This window comes from Lupinus angustifolius, chromosome LG11, assembly GCF_001865875.1.
Source record: "Lupinus angustifolius cultivar Tanjil chromosome LG11, LupAngTanjil_v1.0, whole genome shotgun sequence".
Taxonomy (NCBI): Eukaryota; Viridiplantae; Streptophyta; class Magnoliopsida; order Fabales; family Fabaceae; genus Lupinus; species Lupinus angustifolius.
This window is the reverse complement of record NC_032019.1, coordinates 2,470,546-2,494,833: the sequence shown is the minus strand read 5'-3', so window position 1 is coordinate 2,494,833 and position 24,288 is coordinate 2,470,546. Positions and strand designations below refer to the sequence as shown.

Below are 24,288 nucleotides of genomic sequence, written 5' to 3'. Positions count from 1 at the left end.
CAATTATACATATTCTGGCTTATAAATTTATTTCAATTATACATATATCATAGATATATCCTACCATATTTACTTCAACATGAGATATTATACATATTTGAGTCCACAATTTTTTCTTTATTTATTGGATATTATAAGCATGACATATAAGGTTATTGGGAAATAAAGGTTTTTCAATCCATGCCTTTTAAATATAGAATGATAATCCTCCCTACAAATAAATGAGACAATTTACTATTTCATAAAAACACCTACCACTTGTAACAAAAGATGGAAAAAACACCTACCACTTTATATGTAATTGACATCAAATTTAATTCATGAATAAATGAAGACAGATAGAGGAGAAGATTTGTCTTTTTTTTTAATATTTCATGGCTTAAAACGTATATTTAATATTGAAAAGAGCCGTGGCTAACATGAATGTCATATGCTAGTAATTTAATTTAAGCAAATAAAACACTTAATTAACTTAATATAGTACTCAATAATTAACTAGTTATTAAGAGATAGCAGTATCATCCAAAAAAGTAATGGTATCAGAAAAAACTCTATAAAAATATTCTGGCTAACTGATTCCGTAGCAAGTAATAATGAAAGCTATAAACTTTCGATCAAAGGGAATTGTTTTGGTAGGTACTTGGTTATAGTTCGAGTAATAAGACAAAATGGGAATGACAAGTGGTATATAAGGCAAATGGTATAACATTAATCGTTTGAGATTTCATACAAATCTAAGTTGATTTTAGTAATCAATAATAGCCCATTAAGCTGTTAAGATTGATAGTAGTCTAAATAACAAAAAAAATTTGACTTGAAAATGAAAAGGAGGGATTTGATTTGATTCTTATTAGTTATGGTGTTATGTATATGTACATTTAATAACAGCAAATGCCTATAAGTGCATAAAGAACCTTGGTTAAAGAAGTAAAATAAAATAACTTTGCATTGAAAATCATTTACTTTGTTTTTAGAGACACCTGTTTATTAAGGAAAAACATGCATATAAACATACATAAATACATATATATAAGGATCTAACTTTGCATATGCAACAAAAGTCAACAAAACAAACAATTATGATACCCCCTGAAAGAGATAGATATTTTGATAGACAGTTAGAGACACCCTTTAAGGCTTGCTTTTACTACTAAGCTACATAATGTGGCCCTCCAACTATATTTCTAGTTTTGTTCCTTTCCTTCTTTCCTTACCATTTTCTCTTCTTATTTTCAAACATAGCTGATGTGATAACAAGATTTTTATCACTCTAGACCCCATCTCAAGCAACCTTTTCTTTTCTATTGTTCCCTTAAAAAAATTCAACTCTTTCTTGGCAAGAAATTCATTTTCATGCAGAATTATTGATGTCTGGTTTGTATAATCAGATTCCTTCACCTCCAACAGGAATGGCCAATTCTCCAAATATATACATGAGAAGCAATTTTGATGTTGATAGGTACATATGAGGGTGATTCTTCTTCTGATATTTAATGTAAAGGTTTTGGTTTTTCAGTGTTCTATATATGTATACTTATATCATATATGAATTACTTGTGCTTCTTATAGTCAATACTTAACAGAACTGCTAGAAGAATACCAGAAACTTGGACCATTCATGCAAGTCCTACCCTTGTGTAGCAGACTCTTAAATCAAGGTAAGTTATTCTAGATTAATATACTCATGATTTCTATTATGGAGAATTCCCTCCTCTTATTGTTCTTGTAGATTCAAATAATCTCACATCTCGTTTTATTTCAATTGCGCTTAGTCGTAAACTCAGTTTTCTGATAACTTGGACTAGTATCTTATTTTTTTTGTGTATTGAGGATTTATTATCTCCTTTGAAATGCACTGATTTGTAAAATTTTACTCTACTCTGTTCTTACCAGGTTGAAGTATAGCAGGAATTCATTTCATTTCAATTTACTGGTTAATGCATAACTCTGTCATAGCTAATAATTCCTTATGGAATTAGAAGTAAAATAATGAACAAATGGCTGGATTAGTCTCCGATTCGTATATGTGAGACAAAAGCAAACTTCTATATTGTTCTAAAGAATCCTTATATGTTCATAAATTCATGAAAAGGAAACACCTTATGTTGACAAACAGATAGAACAGAATGGATCAGAGTGTTCTGTAATCTCCGGTTCTACCCTTTTAGTAGAACAAAAATGTCTCACTTTTTAACCTCTGTGTCCTTTTTTTCTATTTATAAAACATGCCAAGCATATTATTAATGCTTGCTAGAACATTCATTGTTCATTGTCATGTGTCTGCTATCAATACCTTTCATGTTCATATTTAAATTTAAGTAGGAATGTCTCATTCCTTATACTACTTCTTACATTCAGTATTACCTTATCAGAGATTTTAAGGGTTTCTGGTAAGAATGGATTGATACAGAAGCAAGGATTTAGGGACCATGACAGAGTTCAGCTTGGAAGCCCCAAGCATAGTCCCATGCTTTCTTCAGACATGACACAGAACTTCACTGGCTGGAACAGCCTGTCACATGAAGTGAGTATTATATGTTCTGTTTTATTCATTGGACCACTCATCACTCTCTACTAGTGGCTAGTATCCAATTCCTACTTTTCCTTTAGTCTTTTTCATTTGTTAAGAGGTTAAAGTCCAATCTTACATCAGATATTAGGTGGAGTTCAAGGATTAAATGTGGATTGGCTAACAACACCAATTGTGAAGAGGATATTACGCCTGGATATTCCTTATGATAGCTACCCAAATGTAAGATATGTAAAAACTTCTAATACATTTTTTATTTAAAATGTTCATGTTATGTTCCTATAGTGTTATGTTCTTATGCATTTTTAGTTTCAGTTCAATTTTGTTGGGCGGCTTCTTGGCCCGAGGGGTAATTCACTGAGGCGAGTCGAAGCTACCACAGGTTGCCGTGTATATATCAGAGGGAGAGGTTCAATAAAAGACCAAGAGAAGGTAACATAACCTTCTAATTGAATGTCATATAACAGTTATATATTGTTAGTAAATGTTAACTTCACACTATCTTTTATAATCTCAAGGAGGAGTTGTTAAGGGGAAGGCCAGGCTATGAGCACCTGAATGATCCACTGCACATTTTGATTGAGGCTGAATTACCTGCAAATGTTGTTGATATAAGGATGAGGCAAGCACAGGAAATCATAGAGGAGTTACTTAAACCAGTGGTATCTCTATTTCTGACATTATAATATACTAATGATATACTTTGTTTCTACCTTTTCCTTGGTCAAATGATACATTAATATGTGACATTTTGTACATAAACTTATATGTGTTTCTGATTCTAATCCTTTTTTACTTGCAGGATGAGTCACAAGACTTCTACAAGAGGCAACAACTGAGAGAACTTGCTATGCTCAATTCCAACTTTAGAGAAGAGGGTCCTCAACTGAGTGGAAGTATCTCTCCATTCACTTCAAATGAAATAAAACGAGTCAAAACAGACCAATAGTGTTCTATTCCTATATTGAAAATTGTTGCATTTGATGTTACTTTATGTATCTAAATTCTATGTAGCTCAGTAGCTGCAAAAGAAATGGTCTTGCAGATTTGAAGACCTTACTATATTTTGACTCATATAGTGTTTATTAATTATGATAATATGGAAAACAAGTGTTTCATATTAGATAAGTACTTAACTGAGCACAATAACCTAACACTTTCTTTTTATAATGGCCATGTCTTAAGGATAATGTCTAAATGGTGGGGCATTTTGAGGTTAATATAGATGTGGATGTTGTTGGCAGTTAATTCTACTCAGCCAAACTAATCTTCTTTTGGCTTGACTTTGTGATTGTCTCTATAAAGTGAGACTATTTTATATCTCTTTAGCACATCATCTTGCATAAGAACAAGTATTACATGTACCGAAAAGTTCTCGTTCATATATTTCAAATCAATTATATTTCAACAAATAACATACAAAGTTATTTTATGTTTTTATGATTATTCTTTTTAATTATATGATAAACTTTAATTGGATTGGAATACCATTGAGACACCTGAAATGGGACAGGAGATACTTTACGTGACTATGTAACCAGTCACCACCAACTTCTCCATCTTTTTTTGCCAAATTCCGTTAATGCTTTAAAGATTAGCTTAAAGTCTGATTCATGATAAATAGTGTAAATAATTTACGTGAGTTGATGTATCATCATTATGTAGTGTTCTTCTATTTGTCCTTGACAATGACAACATATTCAGGCAATATACATTGCTTTGTTTTCCTTATTCATTTTATTTTTGTTGTGACCAAGTAAGAAATTTTGTGATATCTAGGAGACAAATAAAAGTGGTATCAAGAGACTCTCCTAACTTTTTTTTAATGGTTTAAATTAGTAAATAGATCTAAACCATTAAATGTTCATAGTGGACTTGGGGTAATCTATCAATTAGTTCATTTTAACTTATAAACATTTGATTAGTTCTTAGCTTAAATATTTATACTTCTAATCCTTTATTTAAATTTTCCAACTTTTACTATCGTTTTCACACTACTTTATGCTTATATGATTGACATAATTCATGTGAATTTTTAATTTATCCATATCCTATTGTTACATGATTGACATAATACATTATCTTAGCATGTTTATTAAATGTGTGGTTGAAACCAATCATTCCCTCTAATCAAATTAAAGGTCAAATTTAATTACACTAAGGGAGATATTTATAGGAATGTATAGAGTAATAAATCTTTGATACAGTTTAGAATCATATATACTTTGTTAAAAAATCACAAAATTATTAAAAGGAATTGGTAAATCTTTTCAATTTAGAAATTGTTTTGATTGAGAATTGGGAGAAAAATGTATTGGGTAGGAGTACCAAACCAATAAAAAAATTTACTGAATCAAAAAGAAAACAGTACCCATGATGAACCAGGTTCATGGGCCTTATAAAACCCTAACTAATGAGATATGCGATTGGACTGGACCGGATTCAGTTAGAGAAAAGAGATCCACAAATTCCAAACCCAATAATAGAAAAAGAGCAGAGGATATAGAATTAGGGATTTCTTCTCTCTAGAATATTCCAATTACATAATCATCGTTCGCATTTTGTTGTTGCAATCGCAGTTAATTGATCGAAGATGGCGAAAGCATCGGTTCCGGTGAAGTCTGTGGTGTACGCTTTGTCACCGTTTCAACAGAAGATAATGGGTGGGTTATGGAAGGATTTGCCAAATAAGATTCACCACAAGATCTCTGAGAATTGGATCAGCGCAACACTTTTACTCACTCCCATCGTCGGTGTATACACGTAGGTTTTCTCCCAATTCGTTTATCCATAATGTTTTATGGCTTTGATTTTGAATCAGATTATTGATGATTAGAAGGTTTTGGTTTTAATATTAAAATATTTGATTTGTGTTAATTAAATTCTTGTTGAGAGATCTTTTGATGAAAAATAAGATTTAGATTGAATCGATATTATATGCATAGCCAGTGATTTTTATGGTCAATTATCGTATAATCAATTATATGTTTTGGGATGCTTTCGATGGAAAGTGATTCTAAGATAATCTGTTTTATTTTGTTTTAATGAAAAATCATTTTTATATAGGAAATAAAATCGTATTGTTCTATGTCTAGATTTGTATTTTTCTTGGTAATTATTTATGCAGAGGTGAAACCGGAGAAGGTGATTGAATTCAAAATAATCAGCCTTTTTTTCTTTCATTTTCAAGTAAGGTTGAATCTTCTCCATAAACCGTTTTCAATAAAAATCACTTTTCATATTTTAATTGGGTTTGCCAAACATGTCAAATTGAACCTGAAACAACTTCCTTTTTCAAAACAACTATTTGTAGAGGGAGAAAATTCCTTGCGGAACATTCATTAACGAGGTCCAGGATCTATGGCCAAATAGATTAAGGAGGGTAATTTATATGTCAGCATATACTGATGCCTTAATATGTTAAGAGTGAATTAATTACTTTTGGTGCTTGTTCCTATTTATAACTTTCATTTTTATGCATGGAAGAAATGATGCTGATCCAGTGTTGGGCAGTTGTACCAAAGAAACTAAGAAAAATGGAAAAACTAAAAATTTAATTGGATTTTTCACCGGGTACTTGTTTTCTTGAAACAAGTAATTTAACTTAGCACTGGCCATTGAGGTGGAGTGAACTGAATTGGAGTAGCTTATTAATGTTTCCATGAATCTCAGTGCATCTCATGCTAAATCGGTCATCTTTTGAGTGTTTTCACCTCTGCATAGAATTACCCGTTTGCCGAGTAGTTTTGATTGGAAATTGGCTGTCTGATCTCACTCTCTCCCACATTAGTCTGCTTCTATATCTAATTTATCTCGCATTGGATGCAGGTATGTTCAGACCTACCAGGAGAAGGAGAAGTTGTCTCACAGGTACTAAGCTCATGACAGGAGCAGATTGGATATTCTCCTGATAATGTTTGCTTAATTATGTTTAACCAGCAAATAATATGTACGATATTGTTGAATCTCGCTCTTACTGTTTCGCTTTCAGACACTACTATCTGATTTTGCCTTTTCAACTTTGCCAGTTGTTATTGATAATTTTCATTATGGTATCTGTTGATGCATTGTCAATAATATCAGATTAAGTTTGTCATAATGAGCGCCAACATAAACCCTTCTCCAAAATGTGTTTGCTTGTTAAAATCTAGGACGGCTAAGTAACGTGTATTACTATCCTATCAAACTGTAAGTATGCCTGAGAGAAACCCCTTTGTACAGCATTTAAAGATCATTGCATTAACATATTTCTGCATGAACCCGAGAAACCCATTTATCCTTAGTGATGATCACATCACAGGCTGGGCTGTAAGCAGATACTTACAAGTTCATGTCACAGATATCACCATGAAATCCAGAAAACTAATTATCAGTAATGATTATTTATAGGGAGCAGTGCAAAAGTATGCATGAAAACAGCAACTATCATTACAAACCATTAGACCTTGTTCTAGAGACAAACTGCATCTAAGTTTGCATACTGGGTAACTGAAGATAATGAGGCAAAATTACCACTGAACATGAATGCATCAGATAGCTAGTATTCTTCCCCAATTTCTCATTAATATCACCTAGAAGGTTAGCACAAAAAATTTAGGTGTTAATCTAAATGCTGTCCCCTCCCTTAGAATAGATGACAAACACAACAATTAAATTATTAATGATTATTTATAGGGAAAAATTCAAAACTGTGAACATGACAAGTCATATTTTTTTCCACCATTAAATCAGGGATACAAGTTTGTCCACAGAAACTCTCATCCAATGAGGTTTGAAATGATAGATATCCAAAGCTTTATTCTCACTATTCCAATGTATAAATTTTTTTGTCCATTGCACTTAAATTTTTCCAGTTTTTCCTTGCATCAAATGTATCTCAAGTCGAATAAGCATTTGAAATTGACACGAATCTATTTATTCCATTTATAGGAGTCTATTTAATCGAGTTGACAATAGTCTATCTAGCTGAGCTGGCAATAGTCTATTTAATTGAGCTGATAAGAATCTATTTAGTTGAAGTGGCAAGAATCTATTTAGTTGAGTTGAGAGGAGTCTATTTAGTGGAGTTGACAAAAATTTATTTAGTCGAGCTGACAAGAGTCTATGTAGTCAATGTGGCAAGAGTCTATGTAGTCTAGTTGAACAAGAATCTATTGCTCTAGTTGGTAGGAGTCTATTTAGTAGAGGTGGTAGGAGTCTATTTAATCGTGGTAACATGACTCTATTTAGTCAAAATAGTAGGAGTCTATGTTCTTGAGCCGACAAGAGTCTATTTAGTCGAGCTTGTGGAAATCTGTTTAGTCGAGCTCATGGAAGTCTATTGAATCGAGCTCGTGGGAGTCTATTTAGTCGAGGTGGCATGAGTTTATTAGTCGAGTTGGTAGGGGTATATCTAATCGAGTTAACGTGAGTCTATCTACTCGAGTCGATAGAAGTCCCTTTAGTCGAGTCAGCAATAGTCTATTTAGTCGAACCAACACGAGTCTATTTATTCAAGTTGACAGGAGTCTACTTAGTCGAGCTGGCGGAAGTCTATTTAGTCAAGCTGACATGAGTCTCTTTAATCGAGCTGACATAAATTTATTTTGTAGATCTGACATGAGTCTATTTTGTCGACTTGACATAAGTCTATTTAATCGAGTTGGCAGAAATATTTAGTCGATTAGTAATGAGTTGGAAACAATCAAGTTTACATTAGTTTCACATTTACCACCCTCTTTACACAAATTACAAATTCAGCACAATCTGGATTGTGCCTCTGCAATGCATCGGTCAAACCTAAAGGCTTTGACTCAACAGCTCTAGTGCTGAATCAATTTCTAACATGTGGAGTTCATATCCAATTTTTAAATATTCAGTCTATCAATACCAAAACTGATACACAAACACATAAAAATCAGTAATGGTCCAAAAAGTTTTCCCTAAGTGACAATGATGAGACTAAGTGTGTCAATAATATAACTCAATTAAGCATTTGTAGCTGCAGTATCCAATATTATTACTGATTGTAAGTTTGAGTGCTAAAAATGTAGTCGATTTGTCATATAAATGCGATGTGAATAGACACAGACACGGGGCTATAACCCTACATGAGCCTAAAACGAAGATGCAAAGTACTCGTCATTTCATTCACTCATTGAATAAGAGCACATGTAATAGGATCGACTAGGAAGCGTCCCCACACTAGGGTGTGAATGGAATGAGTTGGAATGAGTTAAGGTTTGTCCTTAGCCGGTCCTAAATATTGGTTGGATCACTTTTTGAATCTGGATCTAGATCCAAAACTAATATAACCCTAAATATCGACCGGTTTAACCTTTAAACTTAACTCCAACCTTAGACCCGATTAAATATAATTCATACTCATTATATATATAAAGTCATCTTAATATTATTTTATTGTAACTTGACATATAAAATGACATGTATATTATTAATCATGTACATATGATGAAAAATTAGAAAATCAATTATATTTTCGACCAAAAAGGTGACATTACTATGTAACATTTGAATAGAGAGTTAGAGACACATACAAACATGATGAGTGAGTGATCATGAGACAGATCGAGATGGGTCATGCCAATCCCTACCCTGACCTAAATATTGTTTGGGTTTAATATTTGAACTCAAGCTCAATCATAAACACGACGAGACCGACCTTATTCAAATCCGATCATAATCAAATTGTATTGGTTAAACGAGTAGGGTGAAGTCCTGCTCAGCCTTTTGACCTTACTCCATGATTTTTCTTCTTCAAAAACTCAACTTTTTTTCCTCTGTAATTCAATACTCTCTTTTTATTTGGATAAAAATAAATGATTTAAGTTTGTTAAAAAGTTTGTGTTGCAAAAAGTCAAATTTCACTTGTATTAAAAAAAAGTACTAACAAGCTACGAAATGGTGAGGAGGAGTTGTTCTAACTTTTACCATGTCTAATTCAAGTCCATGGGAATTCAATTTCCACAATGATTATTTCTGGCTCAAATAAAATTGTTTCTCATTGATTGATACCTATGATTTTGATTAAATAAATTTATGGTCAAATTGAATTTTTTATTATTTAAGTGAGCAAATTGACAAATGTAGAAATTTTCAATGATCAACACGGATTTTCAATCTAAAAGAATGTGTGCACATTAATATTTAACTAATCTTGCTAGCATGTGGCCTTGCACACATTAGACAAGCTCGTATTTAAAGTGTTATAACTCCAATGTTATAAACACCCACATGTGTCGCAAATTTTACATTTTTTGTGGTTTCCTGAAGTAAAATTATATATCATCCTGTTATATCCTCATATTTATAAGAATATGACATATATTATAATAAAATACTTTATTTATTAGTGATTAGATTATAAGTGATATGTATCATTTTTTTATAAATAGAAGAATTAGTATGAAATATAGTCATGCTGATTTTCTATGGCAAGCGGGTACCTAATGGGCCTCAATAACTTAAACATTCTCTACATAGATCAAGAATTGTTGGTGCAACTTTATATTCTAGAATAAGCAATAAAGTTAAAAAAGCTACTAATATGTATAGACGTATAGCAATTGATTTGCCCAAACTGTTGAATTCTATGACAAGTTGACAACTTTTAGCATTTGAACTTATAAGGCCAAATTTGTCAAGAAATCACTATGGCAGAAACATAAATGAAGGCTAAGAACTAGGGTGAGAAAGTGAATGAGGGGTAAGAACGACCAATAAATGCAATTTTGAACACAGTCTACCCGGACATAAATCCTTATCCTGAAACATGAAACTATGTAAAGACAACCAATAAGATTCTGACAAAATGTTAATATTTTAATTCTAATTAAACTTAATCTTAAATGATAATATCAAAAATCATAAAAAGTATTTATCTCCAACTATAATATATTACATGTATCTTCATACAAATTTTTATCATTCCGAAAATTAGTATGCTAGTATTTTGGGTACATTATATATAAGCATACAAAAACATATATGCACATGTAAAAAGTTGTATCCATTCTTAATTTATTATCTATTATTTATTTTTAATTATTATTTTCTCTTCAAAAAATATTATAAAAAATTAATAAATAATGTAATAATTATATATAAATTTGTATACTAATAATATATAAGTATTAGACTCTATAATTATTACGTTTCTCAATGAATGTTTTTTTTAATATGACGCATATCAAATGAATGGGTTGTAACTTGTAACTATCAAATTTATACAAATATATCACCAATATAAAATTACGTTTCATTTATTTATGGGAATAAAATATTTATTAGAATACAAAGGAGTATGAGTAATAAATATATAATGTAATTGTAGAAGGGTATATTTGATATATTATTTAATATTACATAAATATTATACAATTATAGTATTTATAAAATTCATTATATTGTAAATGCATATAAATATTTTTTCTTATTATTCATGATCCTATTACTACAAGTTGAATTAATATGAACTGGTTCAACCTTCAATGATAATGAGACATGTTAATGTAGTACATAATTAATGTCAATTTTATTGTATCAAATCAATTACGCACTTTAAGAGTCATAACAATCTATTATCTATATATAAATTGGTGAAATGATTCATATGGACATCCTAGAAATTTTTGACAGTGGCTAAAAAAATGTTGAGAATAATTTTTTTTATAGGACTAAACTTAGGTGCAATACCTTAGGTACTTGTGGTACTGATACCCAATAATATTTTGGCCTTTATAAAAAAGTATATCTCAACATTTTACCTAGTAATCATTGTTAATAGTGTTAATCTATCTTAGCATCTCAGCATTCTAAATCCTCATCTTCTCTCTCTTCTTTGATGTTTCATATTCTCTCTTTATTTTTTATGAACTTCTTTCATGTTTCACATTCTCTCTCTTTATTTTATTTTTTCTGAATCTCTCTTCTCACGAATCTCTTTTCTCAAATCCCTTAGTGCTTCTGAATTTATCATCTCTTCTTTCATGTTGCACATTCTCTCTTCTTTGATGTCTCATGTTCTCTTTTCTCTTCTATTCTCTTATGTTCTCTCCTCTACGTTTCTCCTATGACTGGTAGAAGAGAACCAACGTTTTTTGTTGTCATTATTCTTTCTCTCACCAGAATCGATATTTTTATCTCTAAAATTCAAGAATGAACAACTTCCATAATAGTAGATCTACATGAGAAAGTCAATTATATTGTTTCCTAACATGAGAGAGTTGAATTTGACTTATGATTATGCTAATATTATTATGGATGTTTTTCTTGTGCAGGAAATTAAAATCACACAATTGTGATTATGATTTTGTATAGGACATTACATATGTTTTTGTTGTGCAGGACATTTGTTGTGATTATGTTTTTGTTGTGGCCTTTTAATTGTAAATATTTATGCTTTTTATATAGGATATTAAAAACACTTGCATTTTTTCCCTTATTTCAACTACATTGATCTTCCCTAGTTGCAATTTGACATATATGAATATGAGATTGTAGTGGTTTCTTTGGTCTATTTATGTTGTGGTGTTAATTGATTGCATATATCTCTTATTTAGATGAGTGCAAGTACTATTTATTTGTTTCATTTTATTCGTCAAGAGTATGTCCCAAAAGTAGTTCAAGTTACAAAATTGAGGGAAGAAAGTCCTTACAAATATGTTCGTGATTCCAAAATTGAAGAAATCAATAATGGATAGAAGATCCTTATATACTACCTTGAGGGGAGAATATTTTGTCTCAATAAATGGGAACTTGTTAAGAAGCTTCATGATAAACCATTTAGTTTGACCTATGGATTATCAACATTGTATCAAAGATTAGAGATACCTTATATTTGTTTTCATGTGACACATTTCTTATACTTTGAAGATTGTCTCAAATTCTAAGAACTACATCTACTATAAATTGTATCAAAGATTAGTGATGAATTGTTTGTATCAAAGATTGTTTGTGTCTAATATTACTGATGAATTGTTTATATTAAAGATTAGTGATGAATTGTTTATATCAAATATTATCAACATTGTATGAAAGATTAATTATGAATTATTTATAAATTGGTTATTCTTATTCTTCATGAATGATGTAATATTCCCTGCTGCATAACAACTATTCTATACAGTAAAAACTATTCTAAAATAGAACCAAAACACTTATAAACCTATATAAGTGGATAACAATAACCCACACAAAACATCTTCCAACATCATCCTCAAGTTCTAATTCTAAGAATAGTAAATAAAGAATTAATGCAAAGATTACAAAATTTGTGCAACAATTAATGAACATTTTAATAAACTTACACAGTACCATGACTTGGCATAACATGAGACCTTACTTTAGATATTAGAAAACTACACTAATAACCTCTAAATTATAATGCAATACATGATTGTGAACTATGCAAAAGTTAATAGTGTTCGAAATAAGGTAATTTTAGCATTAATAATAGAAAATGTGGAGACTTCCACTAGTCGAAGTTTAGTAAAAGTTTGGGAATAACAAAAAATGATGAAACTTCCATTAGTGGAAGTTTGGGTTATTTCAGTCTGTTATTTTGTTTTTAGTCTTTTCATCTTTCATATGTTTGCTGCTATTGCACTTAGCATGCATATTGTTTTTTTTGGCTGTTTGGTGCATTGTGTATACATAGGATAGTGACTTTGGTTTAACAAATAGATGATAATCAATGAACTAGTGATTTATGAACACAAATAACTAAAACCAAAGATCAATCAAACCATAAACATATATTATATTGTTCTTTACTGTCAAGGTTAGAGTATATAATATTGTTGTTCAATGCATTTTGAAACAAATGGCATAAACATAAACGATGATATGATTCAAGAAAAATATTTTCACTACTTTCGCCATTGTAGCATCTTGATATGTAAAAATTGTCTTTGGTTGCTTTCCACACATATCCTTAAGAAAAGTTTTGAACAACCATTCAAATGATGCTGATGTCTCATCATATAATAATGCAACACCAAATAACACACTTTCTCGATCGCGGTTGAATTCAATGAAGGGAGCAAATGGTCGAAGATCTTTGTTGGTGCGATAGGTAGTATCAAAACATACCACATCTTCAAAATAAGTATAGTCTACAACCATTTTAGCATCCGCTAGAAAATATTTGTTATTTCATGATTAACATCAAGTTGGATCTCATAAAAGAATGATTGATTCTCTATTTGTTTTGCTTTAAAATAACGGAGTAGAGTGTATACCTCACCTGCTTCCATTTCCTTCATTCTCATAGAACTCAAAAGATTACTAACGTTTTTAGACATAAAGCCAACATTCTCTTGCACTCCAACCTGTCAACCCATAAACTTAAAAATTATTTTTTGTCGTATACCGGAACGACTTGCCAATTCAACTTCGGCATCTTGAGCAACATAAATTCTCCTTTGTGATGGTAACTTATGTCTACTCTTGGGAGTTGCAAGATCATGATTATGCTCATTTTCAAATGATTTAACAACATATTTTCCATTTGATTCTCTACCAATAGTCATTTGTGCTCACGTTCTAATATCTTTTCGGGGTTTTCCCCCTTCTTGATCTCTCTTTCTCTTTAAGCCTTCTTTAAAACAAACAAATCTTCGAGCTATTACAATCTCCTTATCTAACTTGTTTGTATTCCTCCAATCTTTTCTAATGCTAAAACCAATGAAGCAATCATACATATTAAAAAAAATATATGCATGATCTCCTGTTTCAAACTCCATGCAATCTTATGGAATTATATCTTTCTTAGTTACTTCACCCTATGTGTTATCTATTAATTTGATGAGAAAGAAAAAATATATTAAATTTAAACATTTCCATAAATATTCTATAAATAAAGCTATTACATAATAATAACAAAAAATAAAATAAACAAAATCAAATAAAATAGAATAACCTTACCAGCACATTCCAAATGATCATTCATAGGTGCATCCATTTTGGGTTGAAAAAAGATAATATGAATTAAATATAAAAGAAGAGATTCATAGAGATGAGAAGAGAGATTTGCAGAGATGACAAGAGAAATTAAAAAAACAGAGAGAATGTGAAATATCAAAGAAAAGAGAAGATGAGTGTTTAGAATGCTCAGACTAACACTATTAACAATGATTACTAGGTAAAATGATGAGATAATTTTTTTTATAAGTATCATAATATTATTAGATACCAGTACCACAAATACCTAAGGTACTATACCTAAATTTATTCCTTTTTTATATTGCACAAGTATATTTTTCTTCCACTTGTTTTTCTCTCCCTTAACGTTTGTTAATAAGGATTACAATGTAGTGGTTGATTGCCACTTGGAAGAGGAGATCCTAACAGCTTAAAGAAAACTTCAATTCTTATTCAAAGAATAAAAAACATCTATATCATAATCATGTTGTCTATTTCTCTCACCAATTAAGTACTACTTTAAAAATTAATTTAATTTCTATTAATAAATATTTGTCTAAATCTTATTAATAGTATTAAATTATGTATCAAAAATGGGATGAAATATCTCAATTTCGTGGACACATGTCAAACATAGGAAAGAGTTGCTTCCATGCAATAAGGTATTATTAAAATTAATATAGGAATTGATTTTATTTTTTAAAATTATCACTTTTCCTTTATGTGTAATAGATACTTGAATAAGATCAATTCCTATATTCATTACTATTTTAGATTTTTAGGTCATTATCATAGTATCCCCTAACAAACTACATGAAAGGCTAGAGATATTGTGGTTATTACTACCACCATGTTTTTTGAAGTAATTTATTATACCAACTGTATGATTATGATACTACATTATTTAAAAATTAATTAATCAAATATTCAATTAATGCAATATTTAAATAAGATGATCAAATCTAAAAGGTATCTTAAAGGAATCCAAATCATATATACTAAAAGTTTTATATGATTCTATACTAATTCAAATAATATTTTATCAAATATCTAAATATGTTAGTATGACAATTAATAAAAAATTAAATGAGATATGTTATTTATTACTAGGCAAAATCTTAGATAAAAGTTTTGAGTAAAATAATAGATTAATCAAATATCCAACTACCTAGTTTATTTTTATTAATTTATTTACTATGTTGATTTTCTCCACCATTAAAAACTGATTTATATATGCATTAACTATTATTGTATTGATATGGAGTTGTTTGATGGTTTTATTCATTTTCCTATTATAAGTTTTGGTTATTTCTTTTTGTAGAATATTTTTTCTCTAATTTGTCAATTTGTCGTTCTGGTGTGACTGTAGAATGACACATAGTTGGACAACTAAAGACAAAAGATAATCTGCTTTTGTGCTGAGGCTGTGAAAGAGTAAATAGATGCCTACTGCCTTGGGGAATAAATAAACTTGAGAAATAGGAATTAAAAATTAAGGTGCTTAAATAAGAAATTATTCAGACAATATTCTTGAATTTTGAAATACTTATCTTTGATTTGAAACTAAAATAAAAAACCTGAAAGAAAAGAGAATTATTTTCATCTAAGATGTTATTGTTACACCTATCAGTTTTATATATAAATGAATGTTAGCCCTCATTTGGTGGTAGAGATAGAGAGAAAATAAGTTAATGAGAAAGAATTGTAGAGTAAATGAATTTTTGTCACATACCCTTTCCCTTTGAGAAGAAGTGAAACTTGAAGAGTGAAAAAAACATATCTGTCGTAAAATCTTTTCTCACTTAATAAGCATAAATGCTAGAGTGAGAAGAGTTGAATTATTTAAAAACTCTCTTTTATTAATATTTTATATTCTTTTTGTTTTAAGAGTACTTACCTCTTTTACAATAAAATATTTTCCGATAACCAAAATAAAAAAGAAAATACAATTTCTCTTATACTTATTATAAATTTCATTCATAACAAGTAATATAAAAAAACTATTTTTCTTATCTTTTTCTTTTCCTCTTTACTATTTCTCACATTTTTTCTTTTTTCTTATTACCTTCTCCCAACAAAAAGAAAGCATTAATGTTACTCAAATAACTTGATTTTCAAATTATTCTTTTGCATTAACTACATGCGACTAGCTCTGGCTGCTATGGGTCCCATAGCTTGAGCATCCTTTCTAAGCACATACTTCTGAACCTTCCCCGTCGACGTTCTCGGCAGCTCCTCCAAAAACACCACCGTCTTCGGCACCATGAAATGCGGCAAACTCTCCCTACAAAACTCCATAATTTGCTTCTCCGTCGGCTTCTTCTCTAACCCACTCTTCAACGCCACAAATGCACACGGCGTCTCCCCCCAAAAATCATCTGGCCTAGCCACCACCGCCACGTCACTCACCGCCGGGTGAGTATAAAGAACCGCCTCAACCTCCACGCTACTCACATTCTCTCCTCCAGTTATTATCACATCCTTTGACCGATCCTTTATCTCCAAGTAACCATCTTCATGAATTACCCCTATGTCCCCCGTGTAAAGCCATCCATTTTCTTGCATGCAACTCAATGTAGCTTTTTGATCCTTAAGATAACCTAACATTACACATGCTCCTCGAACTACGATCTCACCTGCAGTTAACCCATCGTGTTTCACGCTTGCTCCGGTAACGCCGTCTACAACATCAACCTCTGTCATCGCCACCGTCCTCACCCCCTGCCTCGCCTTCAACTTCGCCCTCTCCGTCAACGGAAATTTGTTCCACTTATTCTTCCACGCGCATGATATGACCACCCCGCATACTTCTGTCATGCCGTATCCGTGGGTCACCACGAACCCTATCGCCTCGGTTTTTGAGAGAACCACTGCGGGAGGTGGCGAACCGCCGGTAAGGATATGAACCGGGTTCTTCAGCGGTTTGTTTCTGTTGTGATTTACTAGCATATTGAGAACAACGGGCGCAGCACACAAGTGAGTGACACCGTGAGTGTCAATGGCATGGTAGATTGTCGGCGCGTCAATTCTACGCGTGCAGACATTTACTCCTCCAACGGCTGCCATACCCCACGGGAAGCTCCAACCGTTAGAGTGGAATATCGGTAGAGTCCACAAGTACACAGGTTGATTCTGAACGGACCAGTTAATAAGAGAATCCAGGCTCATAATAAATGTTCCTCTGTGGCTATGAACCACCCCTTTTGGAGCCGAAGTGGTTCCAGAGGTGTAGTTCAAAGTGATCGGGTCCCACTCAGAATTAGGTCGGACCCACTTGAAACTAGGATCACCCTTTGCTACAAGACCCTCATAGGTGTCAACGAAATCAAGGGCTGGGGGAGGATTTTGAAGTGGTGCAACCGTATCATCAGCAATGAGGATCAGAAGAGGGGTTTTTGAATTTTTCGGGAACAATGAAAGGGCGTTAAGAGTGAGAGAGATGGATTGGACATCAACGAAGAGAAGCTTCGATTCACTGTGGTGGAGGAGCAGGGATAGGGTACGAGGATCAAGGCGAATGTTGATGTTGTTAAGGATTGCACCGGACATGGGTACGGCGAATTGAAGCTCATACATGGCGGGGGTGTTTGGTGAGAGGATAGAAACAACATGACCCCTTTGGATTCCAAGGGAAGAAAGAGAAGAAGCGATTAGAAGTGATCGACGGTAGGTTTGGGACCAAGTGAAGGAAATGTTGTTATCGTAAAAGATGGAAGGTGTATCACCGTAGACAGTGGCTGCTCTTTCAAGAAAGATGAGTGGAGTAAGGGGTGGTGAGTTTGCAGGGCATGGGCTTAGGTGGTCCATCGTTACTAGAATACTACTACTACTACTGACAAGGTTGTTGGTTGGAGAATGGAGCAATGAAATTTTTGGGTTGTGTGGTTTTTCTTAAATAGGGGATCTATGAGTACGTATGGAAGAGAGGTATTGTCAGAGTGAAAAAAAGGGTGTGATTCTGGAAGCATGGCACTAAATTGTGGCGTCAGAGAGTTGGGAGAGGAAGATAAATTTGGTGGTAGAAATAAGAATTAAGCAAAATAATAATAATAATAAGTATTTAGAAATTTTAATTCATATATCATCTGAATATTATTAGTATTTTGGATAAAGTTTGTAGGGTATGACCATCTCTACTTATCGGACGGTTAAGCATAAAAAATGTACACATTTATCTTAATAGGTGACTATATGATATTATTAGATAAATTATTGAATATTAAATATATAAATATATATACATTTTGTCAAATGGGAAAAAATGATTCTATTTATTATATATGTATTTGTATATCAAATGTAATAAAGTTGTATTACTTTTTTTATGTAAGTGTATGGTATTTTGTATATTCCATATATGCATATATATGTTAGGGTTAATTTTGAATTTTGTATGCAAATTATGTACTATACATGTTTTATATTATATATATATATGCATTTATATTTTATATATTATTTTATTTGTATAATTGTTTATTATGATAAATTCTGTTTGTATGATATTTCGTGTCCTATTTAAATTAACATGCACACGGATATGCTATCTTAATTAACAAAGTAGTCAAAGATATCTAATAAGATTTGTGATCTGTTTGTTTGTTGAGAAAATATATATTTTATTTCATTTAAGGAGAAAAAATATATTCTTAATATTTCAAATAATTAATTAAAATACTTAAATTGATACCTTTTGACTTTTCCCTTTGTTAAACAAATAAATGATTTAAAATAGGTTTCTTTTTAATGGTACTTTAATTTATTATATATTTTTTCAACTGTTATCATAGGGTGAGCAGGAACCAACCCTACATGTTCATTTGGTATGACCCAATCGTGATCGAATTCGAGTATGATCGAGTCTCGTTGAGTATAGGATCGTGACTCACTCATCATGTTTGTATATGTCTCTATTCAAATGTGTATAGAGTAATTACATCTTTTTGGTTGATTGTGTCATTTACTCCAACTTTTTCATCATATATACGTGATTAATGATATATATATATATACTATTTTGTATGTTAAATTACATATTCAAAATAATAAATAATATTAGGAAGACTTATATAAAATGAGTATACATTATATTTATACTAATATAGGCCGACTTCGAGTTTAAAGGCTGATATAGTCGATATTTAGGGTCGAGTTAACTTCGGACCTGAGTCCGGATTCAAAAAATAGTATGACCAATATTTAGGACCGATTAAGGACAAACTTTAAGTTATCTCAACTTGACCCATGCCAACACATATTGTCATAACATAAATATTTAGTTAAATAATCAAAGTTTGTACTACAATAAAATATAATAAATAACTTAAAAACATCATCAAGGATGTTGTATTTTAATATTGATAAAGCACATAGGTAATATTAAAACTATATTAAACAACTAATATTTTATTATGATATCAACTATCAAATAATTAATATACAACATACAAATTTAGGATCGGTATCAAACTTAATTAAATTATTAAATAATTAGTTGAATATCTACAAAGTAGTGATAAAAGCGGTGTTATGAGAATCAGACTAGACCAGACGATCGAACCAGTCTGACCACTGACCAGACTTAAAAACGGCTTTAGTTTGTAGTTTTAACTGACGAGGGTTGAACCATTTTGAACCAGAGAAATTTTGGTTTGATTGTGTTAAATCTAGTTCCGCCACATTAACCCGAGAAGTAGACGGTTCAATTAAAAAATTAAAAAAATAGAAAATCACTCAAATATTTTGTTTGACTCTAGTCCAAAAAAGATGAACATATTTTACTTCAATATAATTATATATATTTATTAACTGTATAAAAATTTACACTTACATATAATTATTTATTTATAGATTTTTTAATTATGTACAAAATCACTCGGTCGAACCACACAATTTAAGTGTTTAAACCTGTTAAACTTAATACAGGATCTCTTGCGGTTTAACGTTCGGCTTGGATTTCACAATATTACATAAAAAGAGTCCCTTTCGTAATTCTATACTTTTATTTATAGAACACTTTTAATTAAATTGCACTGTATTTTTTATGTTTTAGAAATATTATAATTTCACATCATTTAATATTCCTCATTAAATAATATTCTTATTTTTATTAACAAAACTAGATATAGTCAAAAAGTAATATTAAAAAGTGGATATTCATTTAAAATATTAATTTTATTTTCATATTATTAAAAATAAAAAAAGATATTTTTTATAATTTTTGTACGTAACGGGGAAATAACTGCTCATACACATCCCTAATTGAAATAGAAAATCAATGATGTGTAGTTCTTTCAAAAAATAGTTGATTAGTCGATATATTTTTATTTTTATTTTTATTTTATTCATATAAAAATTAATAAGACAAAGTGAAACAATAAGATACTAGTCCTATAGTGGAGTCACCTCACCTTCCCTTAGACAATATAAAGTAGCCCGACATGACACTCAGCTTATAATGTAACTACTTTATTTCATTTTTAAAATTGTTTGAAGCTTTATTTTACAAGATAAGGTAACGCGATAACGCACAAGATTTATTGTGAAATTACCTTGCCCCATTACAGGTGACATGAAGTAGCGTGATAAAACATTCGGTCTATAGTGGAACTACTTAACATTACTTTTAAAAAAAATTGAAAATTTATTTTACAAGATAAGGTAACATAACAAGACACAAAGCCTATGGTGAAGTTATCTTACCTCATTTTAGACGACATGAAGTAACGCAACAATGCACTCGGCCTATACTGGAACTACTTCACATTTGCTTTTTAAAAATATTTTTCTTTATTGCATTTTACACGTCACCTTTAAACTTATTTGAAAATTTATTTTAGAATACAAGGTAACACGACAAGACACAAGGCCTATAGTAGAGTTACTTTTCCTCATTTTAGACGACGTGAAATATCACGACAAGACACTCAACCTATAGTGAAACTACTTTATATTATTTTTTAAAAATGTTTTTATTGGCATTCATACATACACTACTAAATAAACAAATGATATTTTTATAAACAAAATGATAAATAAAATAACATAAACCAAAACAAACTTACAGTTAAATAAATAATAATAAAAAGAAAAATCAAATTGGAGATTTAGGGGTAGGGTTTGAATCTGATTTTGAGGTTTAGGTCTAAATTAATTTGGGGATTAGATTAAATTAAATTGACGGTTTAGGATTAGGGATTACCATTGAGTTATCTTTTTTTTTTTCCGACAATGCTGGATAGCTAGCAGCCGAAACAGCAGTGGCTCACTGCACGAAATGGTGGTCTGGTGAGGCAACAATACGAACTCAAATACCTTTACTCAATGGGAGGCAAATACATACACAACATAAACAATAACAATATGAAAATAATGAAGGAATAAGGGACCTTAAGAGTATATAGAAGAAGGAGGAACAAGTGAGTTCCTCTTAATCTCTTATTGGTTTGTGGTTATCTTCCCTCTTCTCTTGCTACTTTTTTCTTATGTATGTACATATGTTTTTATTTTTATTTTTGCGGTGAATAATCTTAATGAGTTGCTATGTTTAGATTTTTATAAGGGGGTGGGATTAGGGTTCCGACCCTAATTTGGTTAGGCCAAAGGAACTCAATTCCTTTTCAAATTATTTTCCTCGTCCACCTTCACTTCAAAAAATATATTTACTTCTCAATTAAATTAACTTATGGTCAAAATTGGGTGTTTACAGTCCCATAAACCTAATAAAGGTTTATAAGTTTAGTGTTCAAATTTTGTTAAAGTTTGGTATGAAACATGCATGAACATTCTTGCTAAACAAGAAAGATAAGAAAGAAAGCTTAAAAAACTTAAAGAAAGTAGAATGAGAGAAAGAAAACTTTATAGAATAATAATACTCTCATTATTGAATTAGATTATGTCATTGTTGAAAAATAAGGAATACGAGAATCTTCATTTATATACTACATTGTCTAACTAACAATTAACCAGTTAATCGATTAACTATACTATAAATCAATTAACTATACTGTTAATCAATTAACTATACTGTTAATCAATTAACTATACTGTTAATCAATTAACTATACTGTTAATCAATTAACTATACTGTTAATCAATTAACTATACTGTTAATCAATTAACTATACTGTTAATCAATTAACTATACTGTTAATCAATTAACTATACTGTTAATCGACTAACAAATACAAAATTAGTCATATAATTGATTAACTATGGTTAATCGATCATATACAAAACATAATAAATTAAACAAATTAAATATATATACCAATAGCTTAAATCCCAGCTTAGTTGCTATATTTAAGGCATAAAAAAGTGCCAGCATCCAAATCCAAACCCTTTAGAAGCATCTGATTTCCCCCTTAAAAAAAGCTAGTTGTCTGAAGAAAAAAGAAGACATGTTCACTAAACTCTCATGATAAAAATCATTAACCTCTATCACTTGCACAATGTGTAGTTGGGACTGTTGGGTCTGTAATAGTATTCCAGTTAGCAATGGTGAGCTTCACACCATATCCACACACAATTTAACAATCAAGCACTGAATTGTTTGTGAAGAATAATGCAAAAATGATATAATAAGTTCGATACAATTATTATCATTATCTAACTTGATCCAGCCACATTGGAATTTGAAGGAAAAATCATTGTTATAAAAGTTTCATTAAGTTTATGGGAGCATCTTCCTTGTATAAGATAATAAATTTGATAAGTTATTTATTATAAACTTTCATCCAATCCATCCATAAAAAATTGTGAAAAAGATGTATATACTCACGATGTAAGAGTTTTTTATAATGTTATTGCATTATCTATAATTCATTTTCTATTATTATTGACTTTCCAAAAAAATAATTCAAATGAATTTGAAAAAGTGAATTAAATATTTTAAAATAAAAAAGGTTTACTTTTTAACACCTCTCAAGCTACACAATTCACTCTCACACACACATATATATATATATATATATATATATATATATATATATTATATATAATAGACATATTACCAATAAGACATTAGTTCAGTAGTGTAAGCGCTCAATAGATTCTCAAATAACCAAAATATTAAAGATTTGATTTCTAGTATTGACACTTGTTAGAAGGGGCACTACAATCTCAAAATAAATTAATTTATTATGCATAAAGTGAGAGAATACATTTAGTTGTACAAAAAAAATATTCATTGTGATTTTTAGTCAATCCTCGTGAATTTTAATTGGATTTATTATGTATATAATGAGACAGTATAAATATTTTAAATATTTTTATATTATCAGTAAATTATTCATCATTTATAGAATATGGATACTTTCCATTAACGGATAGACAAATACTTCAATTTACTTGTATTTTAAATGACAAATATGTTATTTTATTATACTTAAAAAGATAAATATGTCATTACATGTTAAATTTGTTTTTAATTTTTAAGGACTTGTCTTTCTATTAATTGAGAGGATCTATATTCATATTCACATGTTAATCATTATCGACTCTCAATTCTTATATATTTTAAAGTCATTTTAATATAGTCTAATATGTGGTCAATCCTTGTCAATTTTAATATAGCGTCATAAATACGAATGCTAAAGTCTAATTTGTAGTCAATCCTTGTGAATTTTAATATAGTCAGTATGATTCGCTTTTTTTTGGGGAATTGGAAACAACCCAGACACCCAAAAAAGGAATCCTTTCAAGTTTATGTCAATCTAGCTTGCGTTGTTATATGCATCAAGATTACTGAAACAGAAATTTGAAAAGGGATTTATTTAAAAAACTTAACAATTCGGTCATCAAAATAAACATATATATATTGAGAACAATTTGGTCAT

General features: G+C 30.5%; 2 protein-coding genes and 1 pseudogene across 3 annotated transcripts; 1 reads left to right on the top strand and 2 right to left on the bottom strand.

The window, feature by feature from the left end:
* On the top strand, window positions 1,113–3,600 carry LOC109359337 (KH domain-containing protein At3g08620-like). Of its 2 annotated transcripts, none has more exons than XM_019603961.1 (7): window positions 1,113–1,459; window positions 1,570–1,658; window positions 2,373–2,524; window positions 2,654–2,752; window positions 2,840–2,962; window positions 3,049–3,192; window positions 3,333–3,600. In XM_019603961.1, exons 1-7 carry the CDS (start codon window positions 1,368–1,370, stop codon window positions 3,477–3,479), a joined length of 846 nt encoding a protein of 281 aa, XP_019459506.1. In that variant the 5' UTR covers window positions 1,113–1,367; the 3' UTR covers window positions 3,480–3,600. The 2 variants fall into 2 exon arrangements, with proteins under 2 accessions (XP_019459506.1, XP_019459507.1); XM_019603962.1 differs by having other exon boundaries at window positions 1,122–1,459; window positions 2,846–2,962.
* Window positions 5,007–6,661, bottom strand: LOC109359635 (annotated as a pseudogene).
* On the bottom strand, window positions 16,583–18,373 carry LOC109359532 (probable acyl-activating enzyme 6). The gene has a single exon (XM_019604234.1). It carries the CDS (start codon window positions 18,257–18,259, stop codon window positions 16,589–16,591), a length of 1,671 nt encoding a protein of 556 aa, XP_019459779.1. The 5' UTR covers window positions 18,260–18,373; the 3' UTR covers window positions 16,583–16,588.

Excerpts from the sequence above, each read along its gene's own strand:
- LOC109359337 (XM_019603961.1), top strand. The coding sequence starts at position 1,368 with ATGTCTGGTTTGTATAATCAGATTCCTTCACCTCCAACAGGAATGGCC. Across the intron at positions 2,525-2,653 it reads GGAACAGCCTGTCACATGAA|ATATTAGGTGGAGTTCAAGG; the intron begins GTGAGTATTATA and ends ATCTTACATCAG. Across the intron at positions 3,193-3,332 it reads AGGAGTTACTTAAACCAGTG|GATGAGTCACAAGACTTCTA; the intron begins GTATCTCTATTT and ends TTTTACTTGCAG.
- LOC109359532 (XM_019604234.1), bottom strand. The coding sequence starts at position 18,259 with ATGGACCACCTAAGCCCATGCCCTGCAAACTCACCACCCCTTACTCCA.